This window comes from Anomaloglossus baeobatrachus, chromosome 7 (assembly GCF_048569485.1).
Source record: "Anomaloglossus baeobatrachus isolate aAnoBae1 chromosome 7, aAnoBae1.hap1, whole genome shotgun sequence".
NCBI lineage: Eukaryota > Metazoa > Chordata > Amphibia > Anura > Aromobatidae > Anomaloglossus > Anomaloglossus baeobatrachus.
In genome coordinates this window covers 145,979,986-146,001,030 of record NC_134359.1, presented here as the reverse complement: position 1 = coordinate 146,001,030, position 21,045 = coordinate 145,979,986, and the positions used below count along the sequence as shown (strand labels likewise).

The 21,045-nt window shown below is 49.0% G+C and overlaps 1 protein-coding gene across 2 annotated transcripts in view; it reads right to left on the bottom strand.

The window, feature by feature from the left end:
• SLC40A1 (solute carrier family 40 member 1) overlaps nt 1-21,045 on the bottom strand; it is a 353,113-nt gene that overhangs the window by 22,057 nt on the left and 310,011 nt on the right. The window contains exon 7 of one of the 2 annotated variants that reach the window (XM_075317736.1): nt 18,393-19,049. In XM_075317736.1, the coding sequence (XP_075173851.1) occupies nt 18,393-19,049 (657 nt within the window). Of the gene's footprint in view, nt 1-18,392; nt 19,056-21,045 lie in introns of both variants that reach the window. The other variant, XM_075317735.1, reaches the window with a different exon arrangement.

The window sequence follows — 21,045 nt, the reverse complement described above, 5'->3', positions numbered from 1 at the left end:
GTTGGCGGTTTGGGGACGTAGGTGTACGGCCGGAGCCGTATTTAAGTTCGTGATGCCACCCACGGGATGTGGTGAAGGTGGACACCACCGCTGCAGTTATGGGGCACCCGGGGGAGATGTTGCGCAGCAAGTTGTTAACCCCTCCGTGGGCAGGGATGGTGTCCCTGGGATCCGTTGGGGAGTGTTTGGCGGTGCCGGGAGATAGGCGGCCGGAGGGCACTAATGTACTCACGATTAGTAAACACATGAGTCTCTGGTAAACCAATGTGATGGTGGTCGGTACCAGCAGCTGGCTGCAGTCTGGTCCCCCACCCGGTTGGTGGTCTCTGTCTTTCTCCTGCACCTGTTTGTGATGGTGGACTACCTGCGCTTGCAACTGCAGGAGTCCGCTGCTGGTTTGTGGTTGCCTGAGGAGCCCTTTGCCCACAGACGCTGGCCAGTGGGATCTCTCTGCCGTGGCGGTGGCTTTCTATCCCCCTCATTGGGCTGTTGCCTTCAGTCAGGACTTTGGGTGGGACAGGACCTCTAGTCCTGGCCACAATCAGTTAATTAGCTAGCCCCCAGTAGCTTCTGTACCTAGCTTCAAGGTCTGAGTACCCCCCCTTTGTGCTCCGGTTTCTGAGTCGGTTCCCCGGGTCGGTACCGGCGGGCCACTGCCCTATCCCGCTCCACCTCGGTTCCACCGAGCTGTCTTCCTGGCTCCTGCAGACAGAGACCACCGTCTGCCTCCTAGCCAGCAGTACCAGGGCTCCTACCCTGGCACTGGTTCAGTTTGGGTCTTTCCTTTGCTGGAGCTGCACACAGCTCCAGCCCACACGCCTCTCCTCTCGACCTCTAGACTTGAACTCTCGAACAGAACTAAAACTTTCCTGCCCCAGGCTGTCTGAGACTCCTAGGTGGGCGTCTTCCAACCACCTGGTTCCGCGCCCTGGCGTGTCCATCAAGCACTGAGGGGGGTGACTAGGGTTTTATATGTTTGGCTGCTGTCACCTTGTTAGGGAACGGTGTAGTTCGGGGCCGTATCTGTGACTACCTGGCCCGGTTAGGGCGTCACACAAGGATCCGTTTTTTTTGTTTTTTACTGTTTTACCAGCGGCTTTTCTGAGCAATCAGCTGATCACCCAGGTGCCGGCTTTTGTGAGCAATCAGCTGTTCGCCCGGCGACCGGCTGTGGGTGATCAGCTGATCGTTCACAGCCAGCCGCCGCGCAATCAGCTGATCGTTCACAGTTGTCCACCGGGCGAACAGCTGATCATTGGGGCGGCACGGTGGCTCAGTGGTTAGCACTGCAGTCTTGCAGCGCTGGGGTCCTAAGTTCAAATTCCACCAAGGACACCATCTGGAAGGAGTTTGCATGTTCTCCCCATGTTTGCGTGGGTTTCCTCCGGGTACTCCGGTTTCCTACTCCACTCCAAAAACATACAGATAAGGAATCTAGATTGTGAGCCCCAATGGGGACAGTGTTGCCAATGTATGTAAAGCACTGTGGAATTAAAAGCGCTATATAAATGAATAAATATAATGTTATTATTATATTATATTATCGTTCACAGCCGGCCACCGGGCGATCAGCTGATCATTCACAGTTGTCCGCCGGGCGAACAGCTGATCGTTCACAGCCAGCCGCCGAGCGAACAGCTGACTGCTCACAAAAGCCGGCGCCCGGGTGATCAGCTGATTGTTCACAGCCGGCCGCCGGGCGATCAGTTGATCGTTCAGGCCACTGGAACTGCATTAACAGTGGATCATGGTTTTTTACTGTGCCCATGCTCACAGTAAAAAAACGATCCGCTGCACAAAAAAACCATTACATTTAGCGTTGCTCCCACCTGACGGTCAGTCAGTAAACGACTGATCGTCAGGCAGTGAATGCAACGCAAGGTCATGAGTCACAATCCGTCGCTAATAGAAGTTGTGAGGTAGATCCTGGGATATTAAGAGGAATGATGATGTCCAGTCATCATTTCTCTCATCACCCCCTGAGGGCAACCCCCCTCCCTTGTCCCTTCACACACTGAGGTACTTCTCAGAGGCCCAGTATCTGGAAAGGTGTGAAGTCCCACTTACACCTCCAACAGCCATCTCCTCTGATATGGAGATTGCTTGTTCTCTCAGGCCTTTAAAACAAAGAGAGAGAGGAAGACCCCCTGGGAGTTGTGTCCACTCATCAAAGAAAGTGGACAGTGACCTAGCAAAACCAAAAGGAAGCTAGTCACCGCAGGAGAGCATACTGCTGGCTCCGTAATATCATACCCAGTTATGATATTACTGTGCGTCTCAGCCATACACCCTCTACATCGTTAGAATCGGGACTTCGAGCCGAATCTGTGCATATCCTCGAAGTCTATATGGCACCCTGGGGCGGCGAGATATAGAGAACTGCTAGTAGGAGTCCGGTAAATGAATCGTGCTTGGACTCAAAATGCAGAGGGGACCCGGGCGGATCTGATGGCACCAGAACCGTCCCGATTGGACCTCCCAGTCCGGAGTTACGGGTAATAGCCCCTTCTGGGATATTACTCTGACTCAATGCAGGGGAGTGGCAGTGCTTCTCTGTGAGGTCACTAAGGTAGGAGGGGACCTGGATTTGCCCAGGTTGATAACCCCAATTTGGCCATTTTTCAGTGTTCTTTTGCTCGGGGGTCTGGTCAGGGAAGACCTGTGAGGGAGATCCTGGAAACCTGGTCCACGGCGCCCCCCTGTGGCCAGACGCACAAGGTAACTGCTGGAACTGTGTATGCCTGTTTGCAAACCATGCTTTAATTGTAACTGTACTCTGACCTATGCACTGTATATATTCTGTAGATTCCGTAATGTATATATTGTAGTTCTAGTGTGGCTTAGGCCGATTAAATTATATAATTAATCTTGGGCTGTTCTGTTATCTCGATCTTGAATCCCACGTCTGTGTGTTCGGCTAATAGTTACCGTAAATCGGTTGGTGGCAGCGAGTTGCGCCAAGGATCATTGTGGGGCGGCCAGTGAGAGGCGAGGAGGTTCTTATATATTCTGTCCGCGGAGGTCGGAGGAATATATACTCTGCTCTCACCGGGGACCCTTCAATCATCGGCACAGGAGAATAGCGGCCTCCTTGCTTATTTTCGGGCAATTCCATAATTGGCCTGACTATAAGAGGGGCGCTAGAGAGCGCGTCAGGTGCTCTGTCTGTCGGTCGGGAGGTATAAAGGAGGGGTGACCCCCACTTGTTACCCCCCGATCGTGACCTTGGTGGACAGCACGGGGGATTTCTGAGTGACCCCCCGGTGGTTCGTGACATATTGGTGGCATAGCGATGGGATCGAGATAATAGTGTGTGTGAGTGTGAGACCCATACTCCCAGACACTAAAGACTGCCTGCAGCAGCTGTGGCTGCTGGGGTCTTCAGACTAGCTCAACACTAGAGTGTCAGAGTGCAGTTACTGTAGGGTGTGTGGAGGCATCAGGTGTCAGTGACCAAAAGTCTGCAAGAATGGCAGAGAGCACCAGGAGCAAAGCTAAAGAAATGGCCGATGCTCTGGCCAGAGGCGAGGGGGTAGAGGACGGTGCTGTGGACAACAATGAGGAGGTTGACCACGAGTCCTCCAGGAGTCCGATGCCAGAGAACCGTTCTGCAGAGGACAGCGCACAACCTGGCAATTATGGACACGATGAGGAGGAGCCCACCCAAGGGTCCTCAACGAGCCAGATGCCAGCCCTCCGCTCTGCAATGGACAGTGAATCACCAGGCTCCGCAGCGGGCCGCAGATCACCACGTGCCATTCCACCGAGCCTGGGAGGCTCGGATAGCCTTCTTCAAATGGCTATGGCCCTACTCCAGGCTGGAGACCGGGAGGGCTACAAGGAACTCCTGGCAGAGTGCAGGGCAGCGTGTGAGGCTGAGGCTGCGGAGCGGCAGGCAGCGCGTGAGGCTGCAGAGCGAGAGCGGGAGGCAGCGCGTGAAGAGCGACAGGCAGACCGCAACCACCAGCTGCAGCTAGCCAAGCTCCAGCCCTCATCAGCCACCCGTGACCTTCGAGGCACCAAACTTCCAAAGGTCCGTGTTGAGGACTTCCCAGTGATGGAGAAGGATGGAGACTTGGACTCTTTCCTGACTGCTTTTGAACGGACTTGCCTGCAGCACCATCTGGACAAGGATCAGTGGGCCAAATACCTGACCCCCCGTTTAAGGGGTAAGGCCCTAGAAATCCTTGGGGACTTGCCTACTGAGGCAGATCAGGGCTACGACACCATCAAGCGGGCCATGATCCAACAGTACAACCTCACTCCGGAGTCCTACCGCAAGAAGTTCCGGACCCTGCAGAAGGGACCAAAGGACTCCTGGGCTGACCACAGGCGGGCACTTGCCCGAGCTGCCGACCACTGGACCCAAGGCCTGCAGCTTTCCACCGGACCAGAGATCCTAGACTTGGTCATCACAGAGCAACACTTGTGGAACTGCCCGGAGGATCTCCGCCAGCTCATCCGAGACCAGAAGCCTAAGGGGTCCACGAATACAGCTGCCCTGGCCGATGACTACACCAACAATCGGGCTCCTGAGGCCAGGAGAGCGGCCACCAGCAGCACCTGGAGAGGGGGTAAGATGAATTCTGCGACTGCCCCACCTGCCCCTAGACCGCAGGGGGTGTCCCCCTCAACTCCCCTCTCCAGGCCCGTGGCAGAACCAAAACGGTGCCACCAGTGCAACCAACCTGGACACTTCAAGGCCATGTGCCCTCAGCGTCCCAAGGTCCAGGCCCCGTCCCCGTCCCAAGGGCCGCCCAAGGTGTATTGTGTGGGTGGGGGTGGTGGTAGGTCCCTGGACAGCTTCCAACCTGTCACCGTCGGCCGGTCTGTGACCATGGGACTGCGAGACAGCGCCTCGGAGGTGACTCTGGTGCGGCCTGAGATGGTGTCCCCCCAAGACTTGGTACCCGGAAAAACCCTCGCTGTCTCCAGAATTGGAGGCATTGACCCGGCGCTGCCCATCGCCAGCTGGACTGGGGCGCAGGACGAGGGGTGAGGGAGGTGGGGGTAACTGATCGGATCCCCGCAGACGTGCTACTTGGGACAGAGTTGGGGCAGATAACCTCCCAGTTTGGGCCCCCCCCAAGGGCTGAACCTTCAGCCAGTACTGACATGCCTCCAGACAATGTTAATGTGTTCTCTTTGAATGATGTAAGGGAGGAGGGAATGAACTCTGATTTTTCTGCTTGCATAGACACCATAGACACAGACACAGATGCAGCTGTGACAGGGGAGGGGGTCAGAGAAAGGTGTGACAATGCCTCTACAAGTAATCAGCCAGTGAGCTGGGATCTGTTGCCTTCTGCAGGGATAAGCAGAGAGCAGGGTGCTGCAGGGGGAGAACCAGTGTGTGGGGTGGGGGCTACCACAGCAAATGTGGGGTCCCCAGAGATTTCACAGCGGGGTTCTGTTGCTGCAGGGGGGGAACAGGCAGGTGAGATTGGGGCTGGTCCAGGAGCGGAAGTGCTCACAGGTAAGCTCTCGGTGCAGGGTTCCCCCACAACCGGGGTGTCAGGAAGCCAGGTAGGTCTGCCTGAACCGGCGACTTGGTCAGGAACGGAGGAGGAGCAGGCACGACCCATGGTCGCAGCGGCTGTGGCCGCTGTCACCCGCAGTGGGAGTGCTGGAAGCCAAGGGGCCTCCCGGAGGTCCGATAGCTCTTCCCCTTCTGACCAAGTGGCAGCAGAGTCAGGCGGAGGCCAGGACACAGGTCCCGGGGTACTGACCGAAGATGTGACAGTCTCGTCGATTCTGGCCACATCTAGTCAGGGGTTTCAGGCAGCGTTAGAAGCTGACGACAGCCTGAAAGCTCTTAAGGAGCAGGCGGCACAGCCTCCCTCGGACTCGGACCCGGAGCGAGTGGTCTGGGACCAAGGATGGCTGTACCGGGTCACGGTCCAGCAGGGTTCACCGGAGGCGTGGCCCAGGGACCGACAGTTGGTGGTACCCTATCCGTTCCGGACGGAGTTGTTGCGGATCGCACATGAGATTCCGATGGCCGGACACCTAGATATCGCTAAGACCAAGGCCAGGTTAAACCAGCATTTCTACTGGCCAAAAATGGGGGCCGATGTAGCTGCCTACTGCCGTTCGTGTGAAACCTGTCAGAGAGTGGGGAAGGCGGGGCCACACCGCAAAGCCCCACTGGTATCTCTGACCATCATCGATGAGCCTCTCAGGAGGGTGGCTGTGGATCTGATCGGCCCACTGGCCATCCCCAGCAGCTCCGGGAAACGCTTCATACTGACGATAGTGGACTATGCCACCCGGTACCCTGAAGCAGTGGCCTTGTCGTCCATTCGGGCTGACAAGGTGGCCACCGCATTGCTGGAGATTTTCTCCCGAGTGGGTTTTCCCCAGGAAATGCTCACTGACCGGGGGACCCAATTCATGTCACAGCTGATGGAGGCCCTCTGTAAGCAAGTCCAGGTGCAACATCTGGTGGCCAGCCCGTACCATCCACAGACTAATGGCCTCTGCGAGCCGTTCAATGGCACCTTAAAGCAGATGCTTAAGATGTTGGTCGACTCCCACGGGCGTGACTGGGAGCGGTATCTCCCACACCTGTTATTTGCTTACCGGGAGGTTCCACAGGCCTCAACGGGATTCTCACCGTTTGAGATCCTGTACGGGCGACGTGTGCGGGGCCCCCTGGCTCTGGTGAAAGAGGCTTGGGAAGGGGATTTGGCCACCCCTGGAGTGTCGGTTATCGAGTATGTCATGCGCTTTCGGGACAAAATGCAGGCCTTGACGCAACTGGTACACGACAATATGGCTCAAGCCCAGGCCGATCAGAAGCGTTGGTACGACCAGAACGCTTGTGAGAGGACCTACCAAGTGGGTCAAAAGGTGTGGGTACTGGTCCCCGTACCACAGGACAAACTTCAGGCAGCCTGGGAAGGCCCATACCTTGTGTACCAGCAGCTCAACCCTGTAACGTACCTGGTCACCCTGGACCCTGCCCGTGGAAGGCGGAAGCCCTTCCATGTGAACATGATGAAGGCACATCATGAGCGGGAGGCGTGTGCGCTCCCCGTGTGCAACCTGCCCGAGGAGGGAGAGGCGGACACCCTCTTGGATATGCTAGCCCAGGTTAGGGCAGGCGGATCCATTGAGGATGTGGAGGTTGGCCACCAGCTCTTGGAGGACCAACGGTCCCAGCTGTGGGCCACCCTACACCCCTTCCGGGGGTTGTTTACCAACCAGCCCGGAAGGACTGACTTGGCTGTCCATCACGTGGAGACTGGGGATCATCCCCCGATCCGGCGTTCAGCATATCGGGTCTCCCTGGAGGTGCAGCAACACATGCGCCAGGAGATTGACGAGATGCTGAAGCTGGGGGTGATCCAGGCATCCAACAGCGCTTGGGCCTCGCCTGTAGTCCTCGTCCCTAAGAAGGAGCGAACCACTCGGTTCTGCGTGGACTACAGGGGGCTCAATGCTCTCACGGTCGCCGATGCGTACCCAATGCCACGCATCGATGACCTGCTCGATCAGTTTGCCGGGGCTCAGTACCTGACCATCATGGATCTGAGCCGGGGATATTGGCAGATCCCCTTGACTCGCAAGGCCAGGGAACGCTCTGCCTTTATTACCCCATTTGGACTGTACGAGTCCACGGTGATGCCATTCGGGATGAGGAATGCCCCTGCCACTTTCCAGCGGATGGTCAACACCCTGCTCACGGGACTTGAAGGGTACGCGGCCGCGTACCTGCATGACATTGCCGTCTTCAGTCCCACCTGGGAGGACCACCTAGAGCATCTAGCACAGGTGCTCAGGCGGATCCACCAGGCAGGTTTGACCATCAAGCCGGGAAAGTGTCAGCTGGCCATGAGCGAGGTCCAGTACCTCGGTCACCGGGTAGGCGGGAGAACTCTGATGCCCGAGCCTGAGAAAGTGGAGGCCATCACATCCTGGCCCACCCCCAGGACCAAGAAGCAGGTGATGTCCTTCTTGGGGACCGCCGGGTACTATAGGAGGTTTGTTCCACGCTATAGTAGCCTGGCAAAGCCCTTGACGGACCTCACCAAGAAGAAGCTGCCCTCTGCAGTCGATTGGACAATGGACTGCGAAGCAGCTTTCCGGGCCCTAAAGGATGCCCTGTCCAGCCCGCCCGTGCTACAGGCAGCCGACTTCACGCGGCCGTTTGTAATACAGACTGATGCCAGTGACTTCGGCCTCGGTGCGGTGCTCAGCCAGGTGGACTGTGCGAGCCAAGAGCACCCAGTCTTGTACCTGAGCAGGAAGCTGTTACCGAGGGAGGTGGCCTATTCCACGATGGAAAAGGAATGCCTGGCCATAGTGTGGGCCCTGCAGCGTCTGCAACCCTATCTATACGGGCGCCACTTCATCGTGGAGACGGACCATAATCCCCTCAGCTGGTTGCACACCGTCTCTGGGACGAATGGGCGGTTGTTGCGATGGAGCCTTGTGCTCCAGCAATACAACTTCACCATTCGCCACAAAAGGGGCCGTGACCACGGTAACACAGACGGGCTTTCCCGACAAGGAGAGGTCGCGGACGGGCACACGGGGGAACACCGGAGTGTGCTGCCCCCTAGCGCCCTCAAAAGGGGGGAGGTGTGAGGTAGATCCTGGGATATTAAGAGGAATGATGATGTCCAGTCATCATTTCTCTCATCACCCCCTGAGGGCAACCCCCCTCCCTTGTCCCTTCAGACACTGAGGTACTTCTCAGATGCCCAGCATCTGGAAAGGTGTGAAGTCCCACTTACACCTCCAACAGCCATCTCCTCTGATATGGAGATTGCTTGTTCTCTCAGGCCTTTAAAACAAAGAGAGAGAGGAAGACCCCCTGGGAGTTGTGTCCACTCATCAAAGAAAGTGGACAGTGACCTAGCAAAACCAAAAGGAAGCTAGTCACCGCAGGAGAGCATACTGCTGGCTCCGTAATATCATACCCAGTTATGATATTACTGTGCGTCTCAGCCATACACCCTCTACATCGTTAGAATCGGGACTTCGAGCCGAATCTGTGCATATCCTCGAAGTCTATATGGCACCCTGGGGCGGCGACATATAGAGAACTGCTAGTAGGAGTCCGGTAAATGAGTCGTGCTTGGACTCAAAATGCAGAGGGGACCCGGGCGGATCTGATGGCACCAGAACCGTCCCGATTGGACCTCCCAGTCCGGAGTTACGGGTAATAGCCCCTTCTGGGATATTACTCTGATTCAATGCAGGGGAGTGGCAGTGCTTCCCTGTGAGGTCACTAAGGTAGGAGGGGACCTGGATTTGCCCAGGTTGATAACCCCAATTTGGCCATTTTTCAGTGTTCTTTTGCTCGGGGGTCTGGTCAGGGAAGACCTGTGAGGGAGATCCTGGAAACCTGGTCCACGGCGCCCCCCTGTGGCCAGATGCACAAGGTAACTGCTGGAACTGTGTATGCCTGTTTGCAAACCATGCTTTAATTGTAACTGTACTCTGACCTATGCACTGTATATATTCTGTAGATTCCGTAATGTATGTATTGTAGTTCTAGTGTGGCTTAGGCCGATTAAATTATATAATTAATCTTGGGCTGTTCTGTTATCTCGATCTTGAATCCCACGTCTGTGTGTTCGGCTAATAGTTACCGTAAATCGGTTGGTGGCAGCGAGTTGTGCCAAGGATCATTGTGGGGCGGCCAGTGAGAGGCGAGGAGGTTCTTATATATTCTGTCCGCGGAGGTCGGAGGAATATATACTCTGCTCTCACCGGGGACCCTTCAATCATCGGCACAGGAGAATAGCGGCCTCCTTGCTTATTTTCAGGCAATTCCATAATTGGCCTGACTATAAGAGGGGCGCTAGAGAGCGCGTCACGTGCTCTGTCTGTCGGTCGGGAGGTATAAAGGAGGGGTGACCCCCACTTGTTACCCCCCGATCGTGACCTTGGTGGACAGCACGGGGGATTTCTGAGTGACCCCCCCCCGGTGGTTCGTGACAGAAGTCTATGGGGAAAAAACTGATTCCTGCAAAAAATTTTGCAGGATAACGTAATTCCTCAAAGCGACGGATTGTGACTGATGCAAAACAATGGAAATGTGAACATAGCCTAAAGGCCACTTTACACGCAGAGATAAATCTTTGGCAGATCTGTGGTTGCAGTGAAATCATGGACATATTGTTCCATTTGTACACAGCCACAAACCTGGCACTGATTGTCCACAATTTCACTGCAACCACAGATCTGCCTCAGATTTATCTCTGTGTGTAAAGTGGCCTTTAGGCTATGTTCCCAAGACAAGCTTTTCGTGAGTTTTTTATGTTGCCGAATTTCTGTTATATAAACCTGTTATATAAATTAGGTTACCTACAGGTTTTTTTCATTTTTTCCATGTGTTTTATTAGTGATTTTTTTGTCTCTATTTGCTATGTCATACTTCATAAATCTGCTTTGTTTCTGATACTTTCTGGTATTTGACTTTGACAAAACTTTATTGATATAGTCATGTGCGGATTACATCCATTTTTGGTGCATTTCTACAGCAGAAATACAGGGGCGTACTAAGATGCCATTCAATGTAGCGTCACCAGCAGTGATGTGCCTGTGTCCAGTGTACCTGTGTCTGCTGTGAATGCTGATCTTAATGGCCTGCACTTCAGGTTATACACACAAGACTAGTGATGGGCGAATCCCCTGATGTTCGTGTTCGGGAGACTTGCCCGAACATTTTGTAAAGTTCGAGTTTGGGTTCTGAGATAACTCCAATATTTTTCCATATGCTTGAGGCATTATACCATTATCTAAGGTTGATGTGCAGCCTTATCCTGATATAGTATGTATTTTTTGGCTTGCACTCATAATATATATATATTAGTGCTCACTTCAGTTATCCTATTCAGTTATATGTAGTTTTTTTCTGAATGTGAACACAGCGCCGCCCCTTTCGGCCATGTTTTTTCCATCTCCTATATAAGAAAGTCCTTGGTTACCCCTCTCCACCCACAGCAGTTTTTAATTGCAATGAGATGACACACAGTTAGGGTCACAGAGCTAGGGACCCCAATATAGAGATATACCTTGAGGAGGTCTTGGGGCTCAGTTACATTGATCAATGCAATTGCTAAATATCTCCTTTTTCCTAATGTTCATGGCAGGTATGCAATTCATTATTCACATGTTCAAATTAGCAAGTAGCATTTTTCATTGTATATTCCAATATTTTTCCATATGCTTGAGGCATTATACCATTATCTAAGTTTGATGTGCAGCCTTATCCTGATATAGTATGTATTTTTTGGCTTGCACTCATAATATATATATATTAGTGCTCACTTCAGTTATCCTATTCAGTTATATGTAGTTTTTTTCTGAATGTGAACACAGCTCCGCCCCTTTCGGCCATGTTTTTTCCATCTCCTATATAAGAAAGTCCTTGGTTACCCCTCTCCACCCACAGCAGTTTTTAATTGCAATGAGATGACACACAGTTAGGGTCACAGAGCTAGGGACCCCAATATAGAGATATACCTTGACGAGGTCTTGGGGCTCAGTTACATTGATCAATGCGATTGCTAAATATCTCCTTTTTCCTAATGTTCATGGCAGGTATGCAATTCATTATTCACATGTTCAAATTAGCAAGTAGCATTTTTCATTGTATATTCCAATATTTTTCCATATGCTTGAGGCATTATACCATTATCTAAGTTTGATGTGCAGCCTTATCCTGATATAGTATGTATTTTTTGGCTTGCACTCATAATATATATATATATTAGTGCTCACTTCAGTTATCCTATTCAGTTATATGTAGTTTTTTTCTGAATGTGAACACAGCTCCGCCCCTTTCCGCCATGTTTTTTCCATCTCCTATATAAGAAAGTCCTTGGTTACCCCTCTCCACCCACAGCAGTTTTTAATTGCAATGAGATGACACACAGTTAGGGTCACAGAGCTAGGGACCCCAATATAGAGATATACCTTGACGAGGTCTTGGGGCTCAGTTACATTGATCAATGCGATTGCTAAATATCTCCTTTTTCCTAATGTTCATGGCAGGTATGCAATTCATTCATTATTCACATGTTCAAATTAGCAAGTAGCATTTTTCATTGTATATTCCAATATTTTTCCATATGCTTGAGGCATTATACCATTATCTAAGTTTGATGTGCAGCCTTATCCTGATATAGTATGTATTTTTTGGCTTGCACTCATAATATATATATATTAGTGCTCACTTCAGTTATCCTATTCAGTTATATGTAGTTTTTTTCTGAATGTGAACACAGCTCCGCCCCTTTCGGCCATGTTTTTTCCATCTCCTATATAAGAAAGTCTTTGGTTACCCCTCTCCACCCACAGCAGTTTTTAATTGCAATGAGATGACACACAGTTAGGGTCACAGAGCTAGGGACCCCAATATAGAGATATACCTTGACGAGGTCTTGGGGCTCAGTTACATTGATCAATGCGATTGCTAAATATCTCCTTTTTCCTAATGTTCATGGCAGGTATGCAATTCATTATTCACATGTTCAAATTAGCAAGTAGCATTTTTCATTGTATATTCCAATATTTTTCCATATGCTTGAGGCATTTTACCATTATCTAAGTTTGATGTGCAGCCTTATCCTGATATAATAATAAACATTGTCATTATACTTACAGGTCCCTCGACGTGTCCTGCAGACTCTGTCTCCCGCCGCTTCTGCTTCCGAACATCGCTGTGCCCTCCCGGTAACCAGCACTGACGATATGACCTTCCGTGACGTCATACCTATGTGATCAGTCATGTGTGACTGTTGTATTACCTCGTTGATTACAGACCGGTCACATAGCTATAACGTCATGCTAGGTCCTGTCAGTGCATCTCGCCGATACACAGTTCTCATCCAAGCATCTGAGTACTCGGTATACTTGGCGAGTACCGTGTGTCGGTGAAATGTTCGGGCACATGCTTGGCTCCCCCTCCTCCTCCCTGCATATTGGCGCTCTTTGCAGAGTCAGCACACATGCAGGGATTGGCTGCCACAGCTGGTGATGAATAGCGGTTCCGGGAAACAGGTGATCATTGCTATAGTAACCCGCTCGTTAGGTGACGTCACCGCTTACCAACCCGCCGGTTCTGCTCACTCATTGAGTGATTAGACTGCAAGGGGAGCAGAAGTGTTCTTCCTCCCCTTGTGCATTCTGATATAGCAAAGCTAGATCGGTTGAAGAAGACAGAAGACCAGGATCGTGGAGGGGTGAGAGGTAGCAATAAATATGAAGTCCATAAGGGTGTGTATATTTATTTATAATAAAGTATTTTATCTCTGTGGGGTGTCTTTTGTTAAGCCTTTATTGGAGATTCTTAATGGCTGGGTCAAACTTGGCCTCAAATTAAGAATTTCGAGCTTAATACCAGCTGGTAAAACAAAGCTGGTATTAACCCCTTATTACCCAGGGCCGCTGGAAGAGTTGGAAACAGCGGCAAAAGATGGCACTTCTATGAAAGCACCATTTTTTGGGGTGGCTGCGGACTGCAATTTGCAGCAGGGGGGCCCAGAAAGCTTGGGGCAACCTGCACTGCGGATTCCAATCCTCAGCTGCCCAGTTGTACCGGACTGGACACAGAAATTGGGCAAAGCCCATGTCGTTTTTTTTAAATTATTTCATGAAATTCATAAAATAATTAATAAAAGGGCTTCCCTATATTTTTGGTTCCAAATAGGCAGCTGGGGGTTGGGGGCAGCCCGTACTTGCCTGCTGTACCTGTCTAGCCTACAAAAATATGGCGAAGCCCACGTAATTTTTTTTTTTGTTTCTTTGGCAAAAAACTTTTTTAAAAAAAAATAGGCTTTCCTAGATTTTCCATTGCCAGTGAAGGTAACACCAAGCAGTGGGGGTTAGCAGCCAGTAGCTGCTTGGATTACCCTTAGCTAGCAATAGAAAATGCAGCGGGAGCCCACACATTTTTTAATTATATTTTTAAGTAACTAAAAAAAAAAAATGGGCTTCCCTGTATTTTGATTGCAAGTCAAGGTAAAGCTAGGCAGATGGGGGTGGCAGCCCGTAGCACTGAGAATCAAAAATACCACGGCGCGCTACGTCGTTTTTTAAAATTATTTCTTTTTATACAACTATATATTGTGCACATTATATATGTACACTACTGACCAAAAGTTTGGACACACCTTCTCATTCAAAGAGTTTTCTTTATTTTCATCACTCTAAAAATTGTAGATTCACATTGAAGGTATCAAAACTATGAATTAAAACATGTGGAATGAAATACTTAAAAAAGTGGGAAACAACTGAAAATATGTCTGATATTCTAGGTTCTTCAAAGTAGCCACCTTTTGCTTTGATTACTGCTTTGCACACTGTTGGCATTCTCTTGATGAGCTTCAAGAGGTAGTCACCGGAAATGGTCTTCCAACAGTCTTGAAGGAGTACCCAGAGATGCTTAGCACTTGTTGGCCCTTTTGCCTTCACTCTGCAGTCCACCTCACCCCAAACCATCTCGATTGTGTTCAGGTCTGGTGACTGTGGAGGCCAGGTCATCTGGCGTAGCACCCCATTACTTTCCTTCTTAGTCAAATAGCCCTTACACAGCCTGGAGGTGTGTTTGGGGTCATTGTCCTGTTGAAAAATAAATGATGGTCCAACTAAACGCCAACCCGGATGGAATAGCACGCCACTGCAAGATGCTGTGGTAGCCATGCTGGTTCAGCATGCCTTAAATTTTGAATAAATCCCCAACAGTGTCACCAGAAAAGCACCCCTACACCATCACACCTCCTCCTCCATGTTTCACGGTGGGAACCAGCCATATAGAGTCCATCCGTTCACCTTTTCTACAAAGACACAGTGGTTGGATCTAAAAATCTCAAATTTGGACTCATCAGACCAAATCACAGATTTCCACTGGTCTAATGTCCATTTCTTGTGTACTTTAGCCCACACAAGTCTCTTCTGCTTGTTGCCTGTCCTTAGCAGTGGTTTCCTAACAGCTATTTTACCATGAAGGCCTGCTGCACAAAGTCTCCTCTTAATAGTTGTTCTGGAGATGAGGTGTGTCCAAACTTTTGGTCTGTACTGTATATGTGTATATATATATATATATATATATATATGTATATATATATAAAATATCTATATCTATTTATATAATTGCCCTATTCTGTCTGTCTTGCTCCAAAATGACGTAATTACAGTGACAACCGTCGCATTGGCCGCTTGGCTCGGCCCGGCCCCGCCCCCCGCATGCATTGGCCGCTCGGCTTGGCCATGCCCCCCGCACATTTTTGCCTGCTCGGCCACGCCCCTGCACATTTTGCCTGCTGGGCCACACCCCCGCACATTTTACCCGCTGGGCCACGCCCCCCGCACACTTTGCCCGCTCGACCACGCCCCCCGCACACTTTGCCCGCTCGGCCATGCCCCCGCACATTTTGCCCGCTAGGCCACGCCCCCCGCACAAATTGGGCACCTATACACCTTTTCCCCAGGACTATTCCACCTATTGACACCTCCCCCCAGGACTACTCCACCTATTAGACTCCTCTCTCCCCAGGACTACTCCTCCTATTATACTCCTCTCCCCCCAGGACTACTCCTCCTATTATACTCCTCTCCCCCCAGGCCTACTACTCCTATTATACTCCTCTCCCCCCAGGACTACTACTCCTATTATACTCCTCTCTCCCCAGAACTATTCTTCCTATTATACTCCTCTCCCCCAGGCCTACTCCTCCTATTATACTCCTCTCTCCCCAGGACTATTCTTTCTATTATACTCCTCTTCCCCAGGACTACTCCTCCTATTATACTCCTCTCTCCCCAGGACTATTCTTTCTATTATACTCCTCTCCCCCAGGACTACTCCTCCTATTATACTCCTCTCTCCCCAGGACTACTCCTCCAACACACACACACTGCACAAAACATACCTCCCCCCAAAACACACCCACACAAAACCGCGCAACACACACAGCACCACACACACACAACGTTGCAGACACACAGCGCTCCACAAACAACGCAACACACAGAACGCAACACACAAACAACACTGCTCTCACAGACCCCCACACCCAGACAACACCCAGAACATTTACAGCGCCCTACACAAACACTTGGCAACTACACAAAACAAAATCTATAAATATAACAGAAATCATACATTAACTACACAATAAATTCTAGAGTACCCGATGCGTTAGAATTGGGCCACCTTCTAGTATATATATATATATATATATATATATATATATATATATATATATATAAATAAAATTAAAAGACCACTGCAAATTTTTCAGCTTTTCTGATTTTATGATTGTATGATCTGCCTCCAGGTAAGTGGGTGTGATCAGCTAAACAAGACTACAAGACTACATGGCTGTCCCCTCCTGAAACAGGCAATCACAGAAGCCCATTCTCTGTGTCAGGTCTGTGATTGCCTGACATCACAGCACTGTAAAAATAAATCATTTAAAAAAAATGACTTAGCATTCCGCAGTAGTTTTGATTCTCAACACAGTTCAAGCGGACTGCTGCGGGCTGCTACCCCCGCTATCTGATTTACCTTGGTAGGCTATCAAAATACAGGGAAGCCCATTCATTTTTTTTATTTAAAAAAATAATTAAAAAAAATGTGTGGGCTCCCGCCGTATTTTGATCGCCAGTCAGGTAAAGCCAGGCAGCTGGAGCCTGGGATTCTAGATCCTAGAAATGACGCATCGTTTATTAGTGCCATTTCCAGGCGCGTTACCTCACTCGACCAGCGGCGCTGATGCTGGGTGGCAAGCTGGGTAATAAAGGGGTTAATACCAACTTTGTATTCTCAGATGGCACTAAGCTCGAAATTCATTGTGTCTCGCTAAATTAGACATGGCCACCATGAATTTCTAGGAAATAGTAAAAAAAAAACAACACATAGAAAAACTTTATTAGAAATAAAAAAAAAACATTTAGAGACTCCATCTTTATTATTAAAAGATCCTTAGTACGACGCAATCCACAGGGACAGCAATGTCAACTCTGCTTCATCACTGTGCACAGACACAGTCTATACATAGTGAGAAGCAGAGAGTCATGTCAGGTCTGCTACATCGCTCTGGACAGAGCGATGAAACAGAGGCTGACAGTGAGGGGATGATTGCACTTACGTCTCGCATTGCATCACCCCACTCTCAGGACAGGAGCGACTCAGCTGCATGGAAATAAACGCAGCTAACCCACTGCTGTCGGGAGATTGTGCGCCGTGATGCGACGCAACATTCGCATCACGGCACACAAGGACCTTTGATGACGTCATACTCACGTGACCAGTCTGTAGCCAATGAGGTAATACAACTTTCAGACTTGACTGGTCACACGGGTATGACGTCATGGAAGGTCCTGTAACTCTGTGCTGGTTACCGGGCGGCACAGCAATGATCAGTCGGACGTGGAAGCGGCTGAGAGACAGAGTCTGCAGGACACGTCGCGGGACCTGTAAGTTTGATCATAATGTTTTTTAATAACATGCTTTTTTTTTTTACAGCCCCTGACCCGAACTGTAACACGAGCTTCCCAGGAAAGCTCGTGTTCTGGGTCGTGTGCATGAACACCATGTGTTCGGTATGGACCCCGAACTTTACAGTTTGGGTTCGCCCATCCCTACACAAGACCTCTCTGAAGCCAGGATGCATACACCCAGCTTCATACTGCCCATGACCGAAAGTGTGGGGCATTCAGATTAGCGTTCACAGGTACGCACATCACCGCTAGTGAAGCTGCATTGAATAGCATGTTAGTACGCCCCTGTGAGCATGCTGCCATGCTAAGAGGGCGGACTAGTCGGCGACATAACGTCCTTGCGACTAGTCACTTGTCTCATTAGCATAGAATCAAAGATCTTTAGAAACAGTTTTTCTAAAGATCTCTTTATCTATGCTAGTGTATACAGGGGCGGTTAGATAGGGATTAGCAATATGTTCCCAGAACTGCTCGTGGTTCTGGATGCATATTGCACCTGACAAGGTTCCCTTTAAGCATATTGGTATAGCCTTCTTTGTCTAGCCCCCATTTTCATCTGTTTGGGGGATTGATATACTGTAGGGCCTAGGAGATAAACTCATGTGATCCACTACAAAGGCCAAAATAGTTAATGTCATATGACGTGAGTGATCTCAATACTCATTTTGGTTTTGGGATTTCACATTGTGCATTTTTAATAGTATTTTAATAGAATTATTAAAAGGTTTATATAAACCTCACATTGGTACTAATGGAAACTTCCACCATCCCAAGCCAATAATACATTTCCCTGCAAAAAATTTAGGGACAGTTCCCAGTATTTATATAAAATTAAAAGACATAAAAACAAACAAAAAACAAACAAACATTACTTAACCAATAAAACTTTTTAAATGTTCCCATAATTCCAGCCATTTAATTGAACTTACCAATTCTAGCTGCAATCACTCCAGCAAAAAGAAAGCTGACTGAGGTTAATGGAATTAAATTGTCTGGTTCAGTGGTTGTTAAGCTGGAGGTATTCAGTAGGTTTTGTATGCTGGTTGTGAGAGATTCCTGAGGAACTCCATCTGGTGATAATGTAGGCAAGAGTTCTCCTTCAAGAAAGCGTGTACCAATATCTTGAAATGGAGAAACTGTAAGATCCAATGGACTTCCAGGCATAAAGACTGAGACCACACATAGAATAAGGCTGCTGAGTTGAGCTATTCCTGAAATAAATCCAGTACGAACTAGGCCACATTTTTTTCTGAGCCAGGTAAATGCAACAGTTCCCATAATTCCAGAAACGGCAGATGCACCCATAAGGATACTGAGAACAGAACCACTTAAACCTTGCGTGTAAGCATATCCAGTGGTGATACAGTCAAAGCCAAGGACAGTCATGTAGAGGAAAGAAAGGCCCATGCCAGCAAGAAACACTGATTGATTGTAGTAGGCAACCCACCCATCTTGGAAGGTGTGAAATGGCTCGGTAATTTTTTCACTGCAAAGTGACTTTTTGGAGGTTTCGGTTGTCACCACGCTTTTCTCACCCATGAGTTGTACATCTTCAGTAGGTTTTTCAGAGTTATTTGAATTTGCATCTATAACTTTGAAAATAAAATAAAATTCAGTCTCAATGTAGACATACACAAGAGAAAAATGCAGCATGATAAACACATAAGTTATTATGACAGCCAAGGGTCTGATGAAAGCCCCCTGTCGCTGTTATCTTGATACTCATGTAATGCTCAGCCATAGGGTTCTCTCACACTGACATATAAAAAGGTTGGCCCCATTCTCATCCAGAAAAGCGGGAAGAGTGAAATTTGTTTGGTATTCCATATGTCATGCCAGTGCTCTGCAGGTGTGTGATTATTTTTTGACCTAGCATCAGTATGCCATCCGTATAACATGCTTTTTATTTCCCCAGCAGCTATTCTTCTACAATCATTTACAGGAGAGTTACAGTGTTCTATTCTGTAGAATGATAATGTTAGGGTCCCGTCACACGCAGCGACGTTCCAGCGATCCTACCAGCGATCCGACCTGGCAGGGATCGCTGGAGCGTCTCCACGTGCTCGCTGGTGAGCTGTCAATCAGGCAGATCTCCACAGCGATTAGAGACCAGCCACCAGCGACCCATGTAACGACGCTGTGCTTGGTAGCCAGGGTACACAACGGGTAACTATGCAAAGCGCTTTGCATAGTTACCAGATGTGTATCCCGGCTACGTGTGCAGGGAGTCAGCGTCTGGCAGTCTGTAACTGGCGTTCGCTAGTAACCATGGTACACATCGGGTAACTAAGCAAAGCGCTTTGCATAGCTATCCGATACCATGATTACCAGTGTACCGCCGCTTACAGGCTGCCAGACACCGGCTCCTTGTACATTCAGATCGTTGGTGTCCCACCATCAAACACGCCGATGTGTGCTGCACAGCGGGAGACCAACGAGCAAAAAATGGTCCTGATCGTTTTGTAACGATCAGTGACCTCGCAGCAGGGGCCCGCTCGCTGCTGCTTGTCACACACAGCGATATCGCTGACAAGGTCGCTGATACGTCACAAAACCTGTGACGTTTCAGCGATCTCGCTAGCGATCTCGCTGTGTGTGACGGGGGCTTAAGGCTTCGGTCCACTTGCATATGGCATTCAATGTGAGAAGATCTAATGCGATATGCTAATGACACTCGGCTCAGGCTCTGCTGTGATCTTGCGATTAGATCACATGTGCGCACAAGAGGGAGTGAGTGATTTCTTCATCTTCTCCGCAGTCTGTATCTGTGTATAACGCACTGCACTCAGATGACATCAGTGTATTTCGATGTTTCATATGCACTTATAGACTTATATAAGTGCATGTGATGCGACACTTGCTGCCAAATGTAGCATGCTATGATTTTTTTCTTATGCCAAATTGGCATGAGAAAATAATTGTAGATGGATACTGCCCCATAGTTTTATACTGTTGTGAGTGCAGTCCGATGTTTTATCGGATTGCACTCGTTCATGTTAATTGCAAGTGGGAGCGAGGTCTAGCTATAAAAAAGCAGACATTACTACTGACTAAAATATATTGTAAAAAAAAAGTTTTTTTGTCTTTTAATATTGAAAATATAAAAATTCAAAAGCACTCTCCTTTAGACCTAAACCTCTTCACGACCGGACGATTTTGTGCTTTCCGTTTTTTTTCCGCCATTCTTCTTCCGAGAGACATAACTTTTTAATTTTTCAGTCAATATGGTCATGTGAGGGCTAGTTTTTTTTGCGGAACAAGCTGTACTTTTAAATGAAGCCATGAGTTTACCATATAGTGTACTGGAAAACGGCAAAAAAATTCCAAATGCGGAAAATTTAAAAAAAGTGCGATAGCACTATTATTTTTGAGATATTATATTCACTGTGTTCACTATATGGTAAAACTGATGTGTCAGTGTGATGCCTCAGGTTGATGCGAGTTCATAGACATCAAACGTGAATAGGTTTACTTTTATCTATGGGGTGAAAAAAAATATCAGAAGTTTGTCTGAAAAAAGTGGCGTACGTTTTACGCCATATTCCTTGACTCGTAGCGTTCTCAATTTTCAGGATCTATGGC